The following is a 17267-nucleotide window of genomic DNA, read 5'->3' on the forward strand; positions in this document are numbered from 1 at the left end:
CTTGTCTATCCACTCCAGGGAAGCCCCTTTCCTTCTATACATGGGCTTTGGGGGTCCGCCGTGGCCCCACGGAGCTAGTCAGCATGCCGACCTGTCAGGAATAAGAGCTCTCAAAGCGAACGGCCCCGTTCCTCCATCTTGTGTTCACTATCTACCGTGGCACCTGAATACGGCACGTGGATATTTCCCAATAAATGTGTGCTTCCAGCTGGAGGAGGATTTGTGAGTTTAATTTCGGTTTGACACTTAATTCTTCATCTCTGCCAGATGCTGCCAACAAGTTGACTAAAGTGTTTGTTGGTTCCAGATCCCAACCATCCTGCTTCCGGCCGGGGGGGTTTGCTACCCATCTTTAGCTTATGTGGGAGGCTTTCAATAAGGTTCTTTAGCACTGCCCGGGGCCCCTGGGAGTCTGTCACTCTGTGACCGTGTCCAGCACCCAAAGGGTCAGTTACTAGTTTGTCTGCCCCCCGGATCGCCACAGGAAGGGGAAGAGCTGAGGCTAGAAATGACCAGAATGAGAGACAGTCTGGTGGAAAGAGCAGCAGACTGGAAGTCAGGAGACCTGGATTGTAGACAGAGCTCGGCCACTTGTGGCTGCCCTGTGACCTTGACTTGTTCAACTTCTCCATGCCTCAGTTTTCACTTGTGTAAAATGGGGGTGCAATAAATGGTCTCCCTCTTTCTCAGAGTGTGAGCCCTATGTGGGAGAGGGACTGTATCTGATTTGATTATCTGGTATCTCCCTTAGCGTTTAGCACCATGCTTTGCACATAGAAAGAGCATAATAAATACTGTCATTATTAAATGCAGATAGCCATGGAAGCCTGCCTCACCTATTGGGTTGAACTGGTGCAGAGGGGTGGGGGGCCCTGAGAAGAAGGGACTTCTCCTTCCCCCAAACAGCTGAAGGGGGAAATTTTTGCAAATGAAAGAATATCTTGGACACAGGACCTGAGAGGGAAGACCTGTAGTTGCTGTCGCGTGGGAGGAGACACGAGAATCATGTCCACGTTGCCTCGTAGCAGCCTGAAACACGTAATGTCCAGGAGCAAAGATGAGCCTTATGTCGCTTTTCCGAAACCTCCTTATACAATGTTTAACGTGCGGGTCCCACGGTGGAGCATTTTCTCAGCCCTACGGACAACTGGGATTCCGGGAGCAAATCCACCTTCTGGGCTGGCTGCATCCGGCACTGTTCACGTTGCTGGAATCCAAATAGGCACAGTCCCCAGCTCCCTTGATTTCAAACCTGAAATGGAACACATTGTCAGTCTAGAGGTGTCAGTGGATGGTGTGAAAGAAGCAGCACGGTGTAGTGGTTAGAGCCTGGGCCTGTGAGTTGGGAGGTCATGGGTTCTAATCCTAGCTCCGCCACTTGTCTGCTGTTTGACTTTGGGGAAGTTACTTCACTTCTCTGGGCCTCATCTGTAAAATGGGGATTGAGGCTGTGGGATATGTGATATATATGATATATGTGGTATATTCTAGACTGTGAGCCCACTGTTGGGTAGGGACCGTCTCTCTATGTTGCCAACTTGTACTTCCGAAGTGCTTAGTACAGTGCTCTGCACACAGTAAGTGCTCAATAAATATGATTGAATGAATGAATGAATATGTGGGATACGGACTATGTCCAACCCAATTTGCTTGTATCCACACCAGTGCTTAGCATAGTGCTGGCACATAGTAAGCGTTTAACAAATACCATAATTATTATTATTCTCCAGGTGTGGTTCAGGGCCAATCAATCAATTAATCAATCAATGTAATTTATTGAGTGCTTACTCTATGGCCAATTAATCAATCTATGTAATTTTACTGAGTGCTTCTCTCTATGCAAACCACTGTTTTAAGAACCTGAGAGAGAACTAGAGAGTTAGTGGACATGATGATCCCAGCCCTAAATGAGCTTACAATCTAATGGAAGAGACAGATATGAAAATAAATCACTGATGTGGGCAGGGAATAATAATAATGATGGCATTTATTAAGTGCTTACTATGTGCAAAGCACTGTTCTGAGCGCTGGGGAGGTTACAAGGTGATCAGGTTGTCCCAAAGGGGGCTCACAGTCTTAATCCGCATTTTCCAGATGAGGTAACTGAGGCACAGGGAAGTTAAGTGACTTGCCCAAAATCACACGGCTGACAATTGGCAGAGTCGGGATTTGAACCCATGACCTCTGACTCCAAAGCCCGGGCTCTTTTCCACTGAACCATGCTGCTTCTCATATGAGGCTCACAGTCTTAATCCTCATTTTACAGATGAGGTAACTGAAGCACAGAGAAATGAAGTAAATTGCCCAAGGTTACACAGCAGACAAGAGGCGGAGGCAGGTTTAGAACCCAGGTCTTTCTGGCTCATTCTCTATCCATTAGGCGACAAGATGGATCCATAGATGGGGGAAAGTCCACCCTCTCCTTTCTGGAACTGAGGTGATCCAAAATGGCCCCTGCACTGTGAGGGAAACAGGATGAGCCCCAGTGGTCCCAGAGAGGGGAGGGCTCGACCTCCTTGTCCTGCCCTTGCTCCAAATTCTGGATGGCCCCCAGCCACTACGGGGTCTCTGGCCCTTCCCACACAGCCCAAACCTGGAAACCCCCTCCTCCTCTGCCTAGACTGAGATTCAAACACCATGATGGAGAAGCAGGGTGGCTCAGTGGAAAGAGCACGAGCTTTGTAGTCAGAGGTCATGGGTTCAAATCCCAATTGACAGCTGTGTGACTTTGGGCAAGTCACTTAACTTCTCTGTGCCTCAGTTATCTCATCTGTAAAATGGGGATTAAGACTCTGATCCCTCCACGGGACAACCTGATCACCTTGTAACCTTCCCAGTGCTTAGAACAGTGCTTTGCACATAGTAAGTGCTTAATAAATGCTGTTATTATTATTATTATTATTATTATTATTATTATTATTATTACTGATGTAGTCCAGGCCAACTCCCAGTGGAGGGCAGAGATTCCCAGTTTTATCCCAGAGTTCGGGGTCTGAGGGAATAGTTCTCCCCAGTCTCTGACAGTTTAGAAGAGTGCTCTGCACATAGTAAGTGCTCAATAAATTCCTCTGGTTGATTAGACTAAGGGGAAGATTTGCTACCCTGATTGGTCAGTTCTCCGGATGGCAACTTCCCAGAACAACATTTCATTAAGGAAAGTCATCAATGGAGGCAAACTCTGCAAGTCATGAATATGTTAGCTGTAGGAATAGAGCGCACCCCTACCCCGCTTACCACCCCGCAGCCCACCACAAACTTGGGTTGACCTCAAGTCAGTAGGTGGTAGTGAGGTTGGGGTCCTCGAGGAGAGGGAGGCTTAGGTGCCTCAGCCCTGGGGGAGGGAAGACAAGTATCAGAACTCACTCGTTTTTGAATGGCGTGTTATCATCCCATTGCCAGTCTTGATTAACTTTCTTTCTCAGCCCAATCCAGTAGTCAGAGCTGCCCACACGCTTCTTCAGGATTTCCTGGGACAAGCACAGATGAGTCCACATTCCCGCCTGTTCTCCCTTAGTCCCATCCCCTCAACCCAGCTGCTGAGCTCCCACCCACTCTGTCCCAGCTGGACCAGGTGAGCTGTAGTTAATTCATTCATTCAATCATATTTATTGAGTGCTTACTGTGTGCAGAGGACTATACTAAGCACTTGGAAAGCACAATTTGACAACAGAGATGATCACACCCAACAATGGGCTCACAATCTAGAAGACTGACAGGTGGCTAGTTTGAGTGACACTAGGACCCTGTGTCTCAGATACGGGAGGTATTCATTCATTCATTCATTCAATCGTATTTATTGAGGGCTTCCTGTGTGCAGAGGACTGTACTAAGCGCTTGGAAAGCACCATTTGACAACAGATACGATCACTACCCAACAACGGGCTCACAATCTAGAAGACTGACAGGTGGCTAGTTTGAGTTACACTAGGACCCTGTGGCTCAGATACGGGAGTTATTCATTCATTCATTCATTCAGTCAGTCATACTTATTGAGCACTTCCTGTGTGCAGAGGACTGTACTAAGCGCTTGGAAAGCACCATTTGACAACAGAGATGATCACTACCCAACAACGGGCTCACAATCTAGAGGACTGACAGGTGGCTAGTTTGAGTGACACTAGGACCCTATGGCTCAGATACAGGAGTTATTCATTCATTCATTCATTCAATCATATTTATTGAGCGCTTCCTGTGTGCAGAGGACTGTACTAAGCCCTTGGAAAGCACCATTTGACAACAGAGACGATCACTACCCAACAACGGGCTCACGATCTAGAAGACTGACAGGTGGCTAGTTTGAGTGACACTAGGACCCTGTGGCTCAGATACGGGAGTTATTCATTCATTCATTCATTCATTCATTCAATCGTATTTAGTGAGTGCTTACTGTGTGCAGAGCACTGTACTAAGCTCTTGGAAAGTACAATTTGATAACAGAGACGATCACACCCAACAACGGGCTCACAGTCTAGAAGACTGACAGGTGGCTAGTTTGAGTGACACTAGGACCCTGTGGCTCAGATATGGGAGTTATTCATTCATTCATTCAATTGTATTTAGTGAGCACTTACTGTGTGCAGAGCACTGTACTAAGAGCTTGGGAGTTGGAAGTGCAGGAGAAAAGGGATGAAGAGAGGGACATAAGAGGTGGGAAAAGGAGAGGGCAAAGGGGACTGAGTGTCAGAGGCCATCAAAATGAGACTGAGGCAGGTCCCTGAGACTGAAAGGGAGAGAGGAACGGAAGAATGAATGAAGAAGGAAGGCTGTCTCCTTCTGACAGTCTCTGAAGTTTCTTCCCCAAGTCCTCCTATCCAGAACACCCCATTCCACATGTGAGTGTGCACGTATGTGCACACACGCACACAAACACACACACAGTCAAAGGGCTGGAAGATGGAGCCAGACCAGTGGGGTGTAAGGAAGCTATTGCTCATCCACTAGGATGCAGCCTGGAAAGCCCCATGGAATGCAGATGGAGAGATCCCAGGAACACAGGCCACAGGCAGGACCAGGGGAGAGGGAGGGTCAGGGTGGTCGGGGATGACTGGTTGAAAGGGGTAAGATTTAGGGGGGAAGATGGGACGGGGTTCCGCACTGCACCATGAACACCTTGGTCATTGTCCGGGAAGTGAAATGGGTGTGAGATCCTAATAGGGAAGAAGGAAATGGCCTCTGGCCTGGAGCTTGTGATGTGGAATGGGCCGGATATTGGCCTTTGGACAGTTTCTGCAACAACCTGGGGAATCTCACTTCTGGGCAACAACAACTATTATAACAATGGTATTCATGAAGGGTTTACTATCAGGCAAACACAGGACTAAACTCTAGGATAGATACATAGTAATAGTATCAGACACAGTCCCATCTATGGCTCACAGTCTAAGAGGGAGGGAGAACAAGCATTTTATCCTCATTTTATAGATCAGTAAGCTGAGGCATGGAGAAATTAAGTGATTTGTCCAAGGTCACAAAGCAGATAAGTGTTGACATTAGGACTAGAACTCATTTCTCCAGAATCCCAGGCCTGTGTTCCTTCCAGGACTGATGTTGAGATTCACCCTCCCCTTAGCCCCAGAGCACTGAAGTACACACCTGTGACTTATTTATTAATATTAATGCCTGTTTCCTCCTATAGAATGTAAGCTCATTGCGGGCAGGGAACACGTCAATCAGCTCTGTTGTATTGGACTCTTAAAAGTGCTTAGTACAGTGCTCTGCACACAATAAATGCTCAGTAAATACCAAGAAATGAATTATTTCTGCTAGGCCACAGGAGCACATTTTTTTCCGATTTACCTGCTACCACGTATGCCAACCCTGCCCTCCTTTTCCTGACCCTCTTCTCCCACCCTCCCTACTCCCTATGGCTCCATTGCCCCGTGCCTCTTTCCATGCTCCCTCCCATCCCCGTGGTCACCCCCACTGCTGGACCGGCCCAGGGCCCATCACCAGCTCCACCTTGGCTTCTTTCTCTCTCCATCCCTTCTTTCTTTCTGACACCACCTTGAATTTCTCTACCCCACTCCTCTTCCCGCTTCCCCAAACCTCCTTCGCCATCTCCGTGGATTGCCCTTCCTGCCCTCCCTGGGGGCCCACAACTGGACCCACCCAATGGAGATTGTCCATGATTTTTAACTTGTTTTGTCCCTACTGCTGACCTCTTCCCCAGCTCCCAGTCCCCACTGGTGGGACCAGAGAGCGTGTGGTCAGACTGGGTGGGAAGGAGGAGGGCAGCGGTCTGCCCGTTGACCTCTGACCCTCCCCATCTTGGCTCCAAGGCCCTGGCTTTTCTGGGGGTGAGGAAGGGATTGGCCAGCCCAGCAGAGAACAAACTGGGGGTGGCCCAGATACGGGACGGGGCATGCATGTGAGTTGCAGAGGGGAGGAATCACAGTAGCGGGGAAAGAAAATTTAATAAGCAAAGAAAGCCAGAGCCAGTTAGGGAGGGAAGAAAGGGTGAGGGAAAGGGGCAGGGAACAGAGGAGGGGGAGGCTTCATACAAAGAGAAAAGTGGGGAAGGGCAGAAACCAGACTTTCAGCTTGTTGTAGCCAGGGAATTTGTGTGTTTATTCTTGTTTTGTACTCTCCCAAGTAGTACAGTGTTCTGCACACAATAAGCACTCAGTAAATACGATTGACTGACAAGAGAGGAGGAAGGAGGTTCGGGTTGTGATGTGTCTCCATCCCTATCAAGGGATGCTTCGACAAGAAGCAAAGACAAAATATCTGCACTGTTGTCTGAGCACTGGGTGGAAATCTCCACTGTGGGCCAAAATTAGAGGACTTGCTCTCACTGAAGTCGAGAGAAAATCAAACCGAGTCACGTTCCTTACCAATTGTCCTTTGGAAACCACAGCAAGGGTCCCCTGATGTTCTCCACAGATCTCCTTGGTGGTGTCCCAGTCCCTGGTTTCAGAGGACAGAAAGAAGCACTTCGCTTCTACCAACTCCCAGTCGCCTGAACAATTAGGTTGACACGGTGCCTGGGTCGGTCCGGGGTGCACGGATGGATCTGAAACAGAGGCGGAGATGCATGGGGAGAGACTGAGGGGAGGAGGAAGAGGACTGATCCTCTCGGCGACAAGGGAAGAGTGTTTAGCCCAGCCCTGGGGGATCCCATTGCTGGGTAGGGACCGTCTCTATATTTGGCCGACTTGTACTTCCCAAGCGCTTAGTACAGTGCTCTGCACACAGTAAGTGCTCAACTGAATGAATGGATGAACAGTACCGTACTAAGCTCCTGGGAGAATACGATACGATGAGTTGGTAGATAAGTTCCTTGCCCACAGAAATCTAGGGTTAAAATAGTAAAATATAATAATAATAATGGCATTTATTAAGTGCTTACTATGTGCAAAGCATTGTTCTAAGCACTGGGGAGGTTACAAGGTGATCAGGTTGTCCCACAGGGGGCTCACAATCTTAATCCCCATTTTACAGATGAGGTAACTGAGGCCCAGAGAAGTGAAGTGACTTGCCCAAAGTCACACAGCTGACAACTGGTGGAGCCGGGATTCGAACCCATGATCTCTGACTCCAAAGCCCGGGCTCTTTCCACTGAGCCACGCTGCTTCCAGTAGATACTTCCAAACTTGCTGTGAGAAGTTGCCAGGGCGTGAGGGAGGTGGTGGTGTAAAATTCCTAGGATGCTAATTGGGAAGCTAGCAGATATAGCACAGGCATGGGAGTCAGAAGGACCTGGGTTCTAATTCTGCCTCCACCACTCGTCTGCTGTGGGACCGTGGACAAGTTATTTAACTTCTCTGTGCCTCTGTTACTTCAGATGCAAAATTGGGATTAAGAAAAATTAACCCGGGAAAACCTCTTCTGGAGGAGATGGGATTTCAGAAGGGTTTTGAAGATGGGGAGAATTGGGGAAGATGGGGAGAATTGAGGACCGGCAAATTGGAAGTGGCAGAGAAATCCAGGATAAAGAGCAGGAGTCAGGGGTTGGAAAAAGGAGATTCCAATATTGGGCATACTAAGAAGATGAGATTGGGGGCAGAGAAGACTGAGAAATGGAGGGTAGTGGAAGAAAAGAGTGGAGAACTGAGAATTGGAGTGTAGTGAAAGCAAAGAGTGGAGAAGTAGGAGGGAGAGAGCTGATTGACTGGTTTAATCGTCAGGAATTTCTGCTCAGGAGTTCCTCAATTTTTTTGTTATTTTTTTTTTGCTTTTCTGGAACAGCCTTAGTTTGGGTAGACAGTCATTTTGGATAATTTTTATCCACATAATTGACTGTATTAGCTAACATTCAATTTTTTGACCTTCTGTCAATTTACTTTGTCACAAAGAAATAAAGAATTAAGTATTTATAAAAGCCCATATTTACATGGTGATGTACAGATCATTTGACAAGGATGTATTTTAGGAGCTTCCAAAAGGAAATGGTCCAGACAAATCAGAAAACTACACAAACACTAACACACTAACACAGAGAAGCAGTGTGGATTCAGAGAACCTGGGATCCAATTCATTCACTCAATCATATTTATTGAGTGCTTACAGTGTGCAGAGCACTGTACTAAGTGCTAGGGAGAGTACAATCCAACAGTAAACAGACATATTCCCTGCCCACGACGAGTTTACAGCTAGAGGAGGGAGACAGACATTAATATAAATGAATGTTACAGATATGCATGAATTCAATCAATCATATTTACTGAGCACTCACTGTGGGCAGAGCACTGTACTAAGCGCTGGGGTGTGTAAAATATAACAATAAACAGAGACATTCCCTGCCCACAGCAAGCTTACAGCCTAGAGGGGAAGACAGACATTAATATAAATACATTACAGAAGTAAGTCAGGAAGACACAAAAGGAATGGGAGAAGAGGAAATGCGGGCTTAGTCGGGGAAGGTCACTTGTAGGAGTTTTGCCTTCAATAAAGCTTTGAAGGAGGGGGGAGTAATTGTCTGTCGGATTTCAGGAGGAAGGGCATTCCAGGCCAGCGGCAGGATATGGGCAAGTGGTCGGAGGTGAGATACACATGACTGAGGCACAGTGAGAAGGTTAGAATTAGAGTGATGTGTGAAAGCTGAGTTGTAGTAGGACAATAGTGAGGTGAGGTAGGAGGGAGCAAAGTGATTGAGTAATTTAAAGCCAATGATGAGGACTTTTTGTTTGATGTGGAGGTGGATGGACAACTGCTGGACTTTCATGAGGAGTGGGGCAACATGTCCTTAATTTTTTTTAGAAAAATGATCTGGGCAGTAGGGTGAAGTATGTACTGGAGTGGGGAGAAACAGGAGGCTGGGAGGTCAGCAAGGAGGCTGATAAAGTAATCCGGGCACAATAGGATGAGTGATTGTATTAACGTAGTAGCAGTTTGGTTGGAGAGGAAAGGGCAGATTTTAGCAATGTTGTGAAAGTGGGACTGACAGGATTTAGAGATGGTTTGAAGATGTGGGTTGAATGAGAGAGAGAGAAGTTAAGGATATCATAAAGGTTACTGGCTTGTGAGACAGAAAGAATGGTGGTGCTGTCTACAGTGATGGGAAAGTCACGGGGAGGACAGGATTTGAATGGGAAGATAAGGAGTTCTGTTTTGGACATGTTAAGTTTGAGTTGATGGGAGGACATCCAAGTAGAGATGTCTTGAAAGCGGGAGGAAATGTGACTGCAGAGAGGGAGAGACACCAGGGCCGGAGATGTAGATTTGGGTATCATCCGCATAGAGGTGGTAGTTGAACCATGGGATTGAATGAGTTCTCCAAGGGAGTGGATGAAGATGGAGAATAGAAGGGCACCCAGAACTGAACCTTGAGGGACCCCCACAGTTAGAGAATGGGAGGCAGAGGAGGAGCCTGTGAAGGAGACCTCTAGCCTGTAGGATCAATCAATCAATCAAGCAATCAATAGTATTTATTGAGCACTTACTGTGTGCAGAGCACTCTACTAAGCGCTTGGGAAGTACAAGTTGGCAACATATAGAGGCGGTCCCTACTCAACAGGGGGCTCACAGTCTAGAAGGGGGAGACAGAGAACAAAACCAAACACATTAACAAAATAAAATAAATCTTTGTGGACAAGGAACATAGCTACCAACTCAGTTGTATTTTATTCTCCCAAGTACTTAGTTTGGTGCTCTGCACACGCTCAGTAAATGCGACTGATTTACCGATTGATTGGAAAGGCCTGTACCACTTAGTTCTACCTCAATGGCTGCTCAATCGGCATTTACGGAGGCTGGAGAGGAGAGGGTGAGAGAGGAATTTAGACCTCCTCGCCCCCACTTCCAGGGCCCACCTGTCCTGAGAGAACAGAGGGTGTGAGAAGGAGAACCGAGGCCTGGGGAGAGCGGAGCTTGGGCCTGTAAGGACTCGGCCTTTTGAATGTGGCTACAAACCCTTCCGTGCTTCAGGTCTGAAGGGAAAAGTGATGTGAGGGAGGCACCGCGTGGGCTGCTGGGAGAATCCTTACTGATCCCAGGATCGGCTGCCTTGCGTGGGGAGATGAAGGAGGGCAGAACCAGCATGAAGTCAGGCCCAGCTCTAAACCAGGGACACAAGGAACTCAGTCAAAGGCTTACTTACCTCCCTTACGTCCCAAAGTCACTCCCAGGACAATCGCCAGAACCAAAACGATGAGTGCTATCACCACAATTAATATGATAATATATTTTTTCGATAGGGGCCAGATGCCTGAAAAACACAAACCAAAGTACTCTCCTAGTTTACCCTGGATATTTGATATCAGCTCTTTTTCTGACTTACCGACTCATCTCAATACACATCTTGGAAGAAGCACTGAGGTGGCTAGAGGACTGCAAAATCAAAAGCCATCTGACAGGAGACAAATTTTATTCCCCTTCATCCTTAGCTCAAGAAGGTCGTCGCAAATGTTACTATGTAACAAATGTTACTATGACTTCTTAGAAATGGCAGTTAGCGACTGATGGGGAGAAGGAGGTGAAGCCTTTGAGTGTAACTGTCCATTCTTTGACTTCAGTTAATCAACTTCTGGTATTCATTGAGAGCTTGCCGTTGCAGAGCATTGTACTAAGCAATTGGGAGAGTACAGTATAAGACAAGCTCGCAGGAACATTCTCTGTCCACAATGAGCTTATCATCTAGAGAGGGAAACAGACATTAATATAAATAAATTGTGGATTTGTACATAAGTGTTGTGGGGGTTCGGGCGGGGTATATGCCGGATGCTCAAAGGATACAGCTCCAAGCGAAAAAATGACACAAGGGAAGTGAGGGGTAGTGTGGCCTATTGTATAGAGTCAAAAGGACCTGGGTTCTAATCCTGGCTTTTCTGCTAGTCTTCGGTGTGAACTCGGACAAGTCACCTCACTCCTCTCTGCCTCAGTTACCTCATCTATAAAATGGGGATGAAAACTGTGAGTCATCATCATCATCATCATCAATCGTATTTATTGAGCGCTTACTATGTGCAGAGCACTGTACTAAGCGCTTGGGGAAGTACAAATTGGCAACATATAGAGACAGTCCCTACCCAACTGTGGGCTCACAGTCTAAAAGGGGGAGACAGAGAACAAAACCAAACATACTAACAAAATAAAATAAATAGAATAGATATGTACAAATAAAATAAATAAATAAATAAATATGGGACGTGAACTGTGTCCAACCTGATTAGCTTGTATCTACCCCAGTGCTTAATACGGGACCAGGCAAATCGTAAGCACTTTACGAATACCATTAAAAGAAAATGGAACTGAAACGAAAGAGTGAAGCAGGCAGGGGAGGGGAGTTCTGGGGTTTTTTTGGCATTTATTAAGTGCTTACTATGTGCAAAGCACTGTTCTAAGCGCTGGGGAGGTTACAAGATGATCAGGCTGTCGCACAGGGGGCTCACAGTCAATCCCCATTTTACAGATGAGGTAACTGAGGCACAGAGAAGTTAAGTGACTTGCCCAAAGTTACACAGCTGACAACTGGCAGAGCTGGGGTTTGAACCCATGACCTCTGACTCCAAAGCCCGGGCTCTTTCCACTGAGCTAAGCTGCTTCTCTAGATGTTGAGATGTTGTCAATCAATCAATCAATCATATTTATTGAGCACTTACTGTGTGCAGAGCACCGTACTAAGCGCTTGGGAAGTACAAGTTGGCAACATATAGAGACGGTCCCTACCCAACAGTGGGCTCACAGTCTAGAAGGGGAAGGCAGAGAACAAAACCAAACATATTAACAAAGTAAAATGAATAGAATAGATATGTACAAGTAAAATAGAGTAATAAATATGTACAAACGTATTCATTGTCATTTCTTCCTTTACCTTTCCTGGCCACCAAATAATCAGATCAGATAGAGAGTCCATGTCCCACATGACTCACAGTCTATGAAGGATAGAGAAGAGTGATTTGATCTCCATTTGACAGATGAGGAAACTGAGGTGCAAGGAAGTTAAGTAACTTTCCCCAGGTCACACAGCAGACAAGTAGTTGAGCCAGGATTAGCACCCAGGTCCTTGGGTTCTCAGACCCATGCTGTAGTACGACTGAACTCACTTCACCTTCCCATTATTATTATTATTATTATTCATATTTATTGAGCGCTTACTGTGTGCAGAGCGCTGTACTAAGCGCTTGGGAAGTACAAGTTGACAACATATAGAGATGGTCCCTACCCAACAGTGGGCTCATAGTCTAGAAGGTGGGCTCACAGTCTAGTGTGTGGTGTGTCCATCCACACACCACATCCACAAGCTCATTCAATATCCACCTTTTCCCCCATCACTCTGTTTTGTTTTTTGCCTCCTCTCTCTCAACTCTCTCTCACTATGCCTCCTGTGGACTCTCTCAATTACTGGACTCAGGGGCACAAAACAATGTACATTTTGGAGGTATTTTTCTAGGGTACAAATCCTCTGAAAACCTGTATTTGAATCAATTTATTGAGTGCTTACTGTGTGGAGAGCACTGTACTAAGTGCTTGACCCCAGCACTTAGTAGTAATAATAATAATAATCATGGTATTGGTTAAGCGCTTACTATGTGCCAAGCACTGGGGTGCACACGAGCAAATTGGGCTGGACACAGCTCCTGTCCCAAGTGGAGCTGACAGTCTCGATCCCCATTTTACAGATGAGGTAACGGAGGCACAGAGAAGTTAAGTGAGTTGCCCAAGGTCACACAGCAGACAAGTGGCAGAGGAGGGATTAGAACCCATGACCTTCTGACTTTCAGGCCTGTGCTATATTCACTACGCCATGTGTCTGGCACGCAGTACAGTGCTCTGCACACAGTAAGCGCTCAATAAATACGATCAAATGAATGAATAGTAAGCGCTTAACAAAAGCCACGATTATTATTATTATTGTCAACCAGTCAAGAAGCAGCGTGGCTTACTGGAAAGAGCAGGGGCTTGGGAATCAGAGTTCCTGGGTTCTAATCCCAGCTCTGCTGTGTGACCTTGGGCAAGCCACTTCTCTGTGCCTCAGTTACTTCATCTGCAAAGTGAGAATTAAAACTGTGAGCCCCACGTGGGACAACCTGATTAACCTGTATCTACTACAGCGATTAGAACAGTGCTTGGCACAGAGTAAGCATTTAGCAAATACCATAATTATTATTATTGCTACTACAGGAGGCCTATGCAGGCAGAGGAGATGTGTCAGAAGCCACAAAGCCCAAACAGAGATGGCTGTCCACACCCCGAGCTCAGCATGCCCCTTTGACTGGCAGATGATCTTACCGTGCCTTCAGAGCTTCTATTTAGGCCCTGGGCTTCTGGCTGGTTTGGAAGGTGGAGGAATCAGGGAAGGGTGAGCTTCAGTATGAGATCGTTTTGCCCCATATCTCTTGTCGTTACAGAACAGGAGGGGAAAGGGAAAGAGGAAGATGAAACTGAAGGCATTATATTTTTCAAAATGGAGACGGGAAACTCAAAAAGGAATTTCAGAAGAGTCTGAGTCATAGTCGGTTTTAATGTTGACCCTCTGTCTTGGGGTGGAAGAGTTCGCCCCCTGGGACACTGAGAGAAATCACTTTGGTGTTTGCCACCGTTACAGACCTCAGAGGAGCAGCGCTGCCCTGGGTTTGGGATGAAACAGGATGATCTGATCCAGATGCCGGAAGGACATAAAACATGCTTCCCTCTGGGCTACTTCCCACTTGCCACTTCTCTAACGAGGGGAGGAGGGACAGGGGGAGACAAGCATGAGCTCTCACCGAGGCAGCCTCACGGCCACTTCAGAAATGAGGGGGACCACCAGATCCCAAGGCACAAGCCCAACCTAAACAACCCCTCACAGGAAGTCCCAAACACCACAGCCCAACCCCAGGTCCGCACCCCATGGCTAAGGTGACAGCCGGCCCCGTCTCACTGCCGTCTTTCCCCTTGGAGAAAATCTGAGGTACATTCGCCCCATTGAGAAACATTATGGATTTTTTGTATTTTAAATTGGCCTTGGTTTTGGATTCACAAAGACAAAGCCACTGTGCCCTCTTCCCCCACCTCTTTGTTTCTTCCTTTTTATCTCTTCCTCTCTCTCTCTCTCTCTCTCTCTCTCTCTCTCTCTCTCTCTCTCTCTCTCTCTCTCTCTCTCTCTGTCTCTCATGCATACATACAAACACACACACATAGACACAGACAGGCTGTTATGTCTGCGCATTGTCACCCTAAATTCACACTCAGTGTCTGGACCTATCTGTGTTACCATCTGATCAATTATAGCCTCCGTGACAGACAGAAGTGATCAGCTTGTTCCCCTGCCCTCTCCCAACCCACCCGGTACCTGAAGAGGGTCCGGAAGATGGAGTCTGATTATTCTCCTTGTTAGTGTCATCTTCTGTCACCATCTTCCTGCCCTCCTTTCAGAGTGAGTTTTTCAGGCCTGGTGTCACAGAGACGGAAAGAAACGGTCTCCCTGACGAGACCCTCCAGCCACCCGGAGAGAACTCTCGCTGGACACTCGAGCCGACTTCCTTTGTTAGGTCCCCAGGGCAAGCTGAGCCGGGGCAGGAAGATGAGGAAATAGAGTCTGTGGGTGACGTGTGTTGATCTTTCAAACTTCTGCCAGCTTCAGACACATGAGATCAGTCAGGGACTTCCGGAGAGGGGGCGGTTGTAGGTTTGAAATTTACAGTAATTAAGCCCGTAGGGAATCTCGTACTTAGGGAAAATCCTGTTGCCAGTACTGGAAGCAGAAGCTAAGCAGAATGGCTCACACTTCTGCTGCAGTAGCAGCAGCATTGCTTGTAGTCCTAAAGTTACTCTGAGCCTGATCATTTTACCATTCATTCAATCGTATTTATTGAGTGCTTACTGTGTGCAGAGCACTGTACTAACCGCTTGGGAAGTACAAGTTGGCAACATATAGAGAGGGTCCCTACCCAACAACGGGATCACAGTCTAGTAGGGGGAGACAGACAACAAAACAAAACATGTGGACAGGTGTCAAGTCGTCAGAACAAGTAGAATTAATGCCAAATGGACATCATTAACAAAATAAATAGAATAGTAAATATGTCCAAGTAAAATAGAGTAATAAATCTGTACAAACATATATACAGGTGCTGTGGGGAGGGGAAGGAGGAGAGGAAAAAGGGGGCTCAGTCTGGGAAGGCCTCTTGGAGGAGGTGAGCTCTCAGTAGGGCTTTGAAGGGAGGAAGAGCCAATGAGGAGCCAAGTGAATGAAATTAATTAATAGTATTTCCTGAGCACCTAGTGTGAGCACAGTAGCATACTAAGCACTTGGGTGAGTACAGTAGAGATGAAAAGGTCTTTTGATGGTATTTGTTAAAGCGCTTACTATGTGCGGACTCTGTTCTAAAGTGCTGGGATAGATACAGTGAAATCAGGTTGGACACAATCCAAATGGGACTCCCAGTCTTAACTCCCATTTTAGAGATGAGGTAACTGAGGTATAGGGAAGTGACTTGCCCAAAGTCACATAGCAGACAAGTGGCGGAGCAGGATTAGAACCCAGGTCCTTCTGACTCTCAGGCCTACGTTCTATCCACTAAGCCGCGCTGCTTACCAAGTACTGTTTTAAGCACTGGGGTAGATATGAGTTAATCAGATAGGAGAGGGACTTATCCAACCTAATTTGTATCTACCCCAGTGCTTAGATCAGTGCCTTACTGAAGGCCCATCTTCTCCAAGAGGCCTTCTCTAAGTCCTCCTTTCTTCTTCTCCCACTCCCTTCTGTGTTGCCCTGACTTACTCCCTTTATTCATCCCTACTCTCAGCCCCAAAGCACTTAAGTACCTATCTTTTTTTTATCAATGTCTGTCCCCGTCTAGACTGTAAGTTCTTTGTGGGCAGGGAATGTGTCTTTTTATTGCTAAATGTACTCTCCTAAGAGCTTAGTACAGTGTTCTGCACACAGTAAGTGCTCAATAAATGCAATTGACTGAATGAATGAACCCACAGCCCTTGATCATCCCCAACAGTTTGCTTTAGCACCGTTGGTGGAAATGAAGGCAGTAGGCCAACCTTTTCAGATGGATGAGGGAGAATGAGGTTGCTTGCTCTAGAGACCCATCACCATCTAGGGATTTCTGTTCCAGAGTGTTTCATCAGGAAGTAAAACTTGTGCTTTCATGTGAGCACTAGGGGGGAAATCCTGGTTTTTGCTCAAGCATAAAGGATTAGCCTGGGCTGAGCCAAAGAAATGAGCAAACTGAGCCAATGTCCTACGAACCGTGGGCTGGAAACCATAGGAAGGGTCACCCCAACCTCCTCACAGGATATCTTGCTCGTCTTCAAGTCCCTGCTTTCAGCAGAAAGAAAGAAGCATGTCTTTAGTACTTCCATCTACCTGGAAGACACTGAGCTGTAGACCGTGAGCTCGTGGGCAGGGATTGTCACTCTGTATGGTTGTATTGTTCTTTCTCAGACGCTTCATATAGTGCTTTGCACACAGTAAGTGCTTAAATACAATTGAATGAAAATACAATTGAACGAACCCTGCCTGGATTTGGAGGTAACCTCGGATCCATTCGGGGTTCCCCTCCCCTCTTGAAACAGAGACAGTGACACATGAGGAGAGGCTGACTGGGCTTGGTGATATGGGAAGAGTCTTCACCCCAACCCAGAGGAAAATAGGGGTACCATAAGGGGGTGGCACTTTTTGCTCTACAGAACAGTATTCGGGTTAAATCCTTCATAATGCTATGAGAAACCAGTGGTTTTCAATGGCTACTCATCAGTCAGCTCACAGTTTAAATCATTATGTCACTGAACGTCCAAGCTGGCAGTGGTCCGGAGAAGATGGAGGAGGTACTTCTCATGATATTCAGGAGGAAGGGAGAACTTCCCCCCTCCCAGCCCCAAAGCACTTATGTACA

At 46.8% G+C, this 17267-nt stretch overlaps 1 protein-coding gene across 1 annotated transcript; it reads right to left on the reverse strand.

The window, feature by feature from the left end:
* Positions 1 to 819: 819 nt before the first annotated feature.
* Positions 820 to 14905, reverse strand: LOC119939554 (C-type lectin domain family 2 member B-like). Its single transcript, XM_038759649.1, has 5 exons — positions 14711 to 14905; positions 10538 to 10645; positions 6834 to 7012; positions 3364 to 3467; positions 820 to 1252 (listed from the first exon to the last, which is right to left on the reverse strand). Exons 1-5 carry the CDS (start codon positions 14772 to 14774, stop codon positions 1138 to 1140), a joined length of 570 nt encoding a protein of 189 aa, XP_038615577.1. The 5' UTR covers positions 14775 to 14905; the 3' UTR covers positions 820 to 1137.
* Positions 14906 to 17267: the final 2362 nt, after the last annotated feature.

The sequence above is a fragment of the Tachyglossus aculeatus genome, chromosome 17 (genome assembly GCF_015852505.1).
Source record: "Tachyglossus aculeatus isolate mTacAcu1 chromosome 17, mTacAcu1.pri, whole genome shotgun sequence".
In the NCBI taxonomy this organism is placed as follows: Eukaryota; Metazoa; Chordata; class Mammalia; order Monotremata; family Tachyglossidae; genus Tachyglossus; species Tachyglossus aculeatus.

What these genes read in the sequence shown, in the direction of transcription:
- LOC119939554 (XM_038759649.1), bottom strand. Translation starts at nt 14,774, where the DNA reads ATGGTGACAGAAGATGACACTAACAAGGAGAATAATCAGACTCCATCT. An exon ending in TGGTTTCCAAAGGACAATTG is followed by an intron (nt 3,468 to 6,833) that starts GTAAGGAACGTG and finishes TGCTTGTCCCAG; the next exon opens with GAAATCCTGAAGAAGCGTGT. An exon ending in AACACGCCATTCAAAAACGA is followed by an intron (nt 1,253 to 3,363) that starts GTGAGTTCTGAT and finishes GTTCCATTTCAG; the next exon opens with GTTTGAAATCAAGGGAGCTG.